The sequence below is a fragment of the Phaethon lepturus genome, unplaced genomic scaffold (genome assembly GCF_000687285.1).
Source record: "Phaethon lepturus isolate BGI_N335 unplaced genomic scaffold, ASM68728v1 scaffold23753, whole genome shotgun sequence".
Lineage (NCBI taxonomy): Eukaryota > Metazoa > Chordata > Aves > Phaethontiformes > Phaethontidae > Phaethon > Phaethon lepturus.
In genome coordinates this window covers 1-2,133 of record NW_010527301.1, presented here as the reverse complement: position 1 = coordinate 2,133, position 2,133 = coordinate 1, and the positions used below count along the sequence as shown (strand labels likewise).

The 2,133-nt window shown below is 64.6% G+C and overlaps 1 protein-coding gene across 1 annotated transcript; it reads right to left on the bottom strand.

The window, feature by feature from the left end:
• Positions 1-10: 10 nt before the first annotated feature.
• LOC104617912 (plectin-like) lies at positions 11-2,089 on the bottom strand (the record flags this gene model as incomplete). Its single annotated transcript, XM_010283353.1, has 7 exons — positions 11-75; positions 124-480; positions 561-699; positions 913-1,091; positions 1,394-1,551; positions 1,668-1,860; positions 1,963-2,089. Coding segments are annotated over 7 exons (1,218 nt in total), but the record flags the coding sequence as incomplete, so codon positions are not given.
• Positions 2,090-2,133: the final 44 nt, after the last annotated feature.

Here is a 2,133-nt window from a genome sequence, read left to right as displayed (position 1 = left end):
ATCGATGTACTGCTTGGCATAGCGCTGGCACTCCTCCACCTTCTCCTTGTTGCGGTCGCACTCCTCCAGGAGTTTCTGGGGAAACATACAGGGGTGAGGTCAGGCACCCCGTGGCCACCCTACCTTCTCCTGCAGCAGCTGCTCCCGCACGGTCTTGCTGTCGGTGATGGGCACCGCCTGGATTTTCTCCTGCCGCTGCTTTGCGTCCTGGATCCACTGGAGCAACCCGTCGCAGCTCTCACGGTAGTACCGCAGCTGGCGGCCCAGCTGGTCCAGCTCACGCTGGCGCAGGTCCGTCTGGGCGAGGACAGCCTGCCAGCGCTCCAGCAGCTGCTGGACTCTCTCCCGGTAGCGGTCCAGGTCCACGTCACGCTCGCTGTGGCCCCTGACCATGCGCTCGTTGACATCCTTGGCCTTGCTCAGGTCGGTCTCCAGCGTGCTGAAGAAGGGCTGATGCCCCTCCGCCTGCGCGCGCAGCCGCTGCGGCAAACAGAGCGTGGGTCAGCCCTGGCCCCAGCACCCCCAGTGCCCCGCCAGCACGGTGCTGCCCCAGCTGTTACCTTCAGCTCGGCCTTGCTGGCCTCCAGCTCCTTGAGGTCAGCCGGCACGGTCTGCACATCCTTCAGCTGGTCCTCGTACTTCTTGACCAGCTCCTCTGCCCCCTGAGTGCTGCGGATCACCAGGTTGATGGTCTTCAGCCTGCAGAGAGGAGACGGGCTCAGCTGGTGCTGGGCAGCAGCATCAGTCAGCACAGCGCCAGGAACTCACGGGAAGGGAAGGACATGCTGGCACAGCCAGCTTCCTCCAGACCTCATCAGCCTACCCCTGGCCAGACCAGGCTCATCCCAGCTGATGCAGCAGTTTTCCCCAGCCCAGGATGACCAAGGAGCTGTGCAGGGGCTGGACACTCACTTCTCCAGGTAGATGCTGGAGAGGCTGTACACCTGGTCCATCTTCTGCAGGGTGATCTCCAGCTCTGAGCGCAAGACGGGGGCCGAGCTGGCCTGTTCTGGCTGGGCCAACACCTTCTCTGTCTTCTCACTGACCTTGTCCAGGTTCTTCTTGATGCCCTCCAACTCCAAGTGGATTTGCTGCAGGGCGAGGAGGGTCCCTCAGTCCCTGTCTGGTGCCTGCCAGCTGCAGTTTGGGGCCAAGCCCTGCCCGTGGCTGATCCCCCATATAACGCCGTGCCAAACACCGTGCCCTGCCAGCCAGGACCCGGCCTGCAGGGCCCCTGGCCACCCCCTAGCCCGGAGGATAAGGAGCAGAGCAGAGGAGGGGAAGGGGTCTGCAGCCCACCCAGTGTGGGTGGACAGACACCAGCCCCGCTCCGGGTGCCGAGGTCCCTGTCTGCCTGCGTTGCACACCAGCACACATGCGTGTGCACACATACCTGCTGCTCGGTGATGCGCTGGGCACACTCCTTGACCGGGTCCTTGTCGAGGGGCAGGCGGATCTTGTGGATGGTGCGGGTCTCGCAGCTCTCCAGCTGCAGACGGATGTCTTTCAGCTGGGAGATATAGTTCTTGCACAGGGACTCGTCCTGCTCTCCTGTGGGAACACCAGGGACAGCTTAGAACCTTCCCGTTCCCTTTGCCCCGTCCGCATCCCTGGGAAGAGAGGGGACGCCCCAGGGAGCACAGGGCAACGGGGGGGAGGGAGCTCACCTTTCTCCTGGCTGCGCAGCAGCAGCTCGTACTTCTGGGTGCAGGCATTGTACTCGCGCTCCACATGCAGCCGGTCGTCAGGCTGGAAGCTCTGCGAGTCCTGGCTGTCCCGCAAGAATTCCTGGTAGTGGGTCTCCAGGCTGCGCAGGCTGCGCAGGCCCTGCCGGCACTCCTCCACCTGCATCGTGCGGAACTGGGGGGGCAAAGGGTGCTGTCAGCCCCCGCCACCGCAGCAGGACCCCCGGGGACCCCACAGGCTGAGCGCAGCCCCGTGCCAGCACTGCGAGAGACTCACCGTCAGGTGGGACCAGGACTGGATTTGCTGGATGTCGCGGATCAGGTACTGCCAGGACAGGAGGCTCCTCATGTCCAGGTGCAGCTGGTGCCAGAGCACGAGGAGGTGCTGGTGGGCAGCCTCCAGCCTGGGGAGAGGTGGCACGAGTGAGCTGGGGGCCAGGGAGCGGCG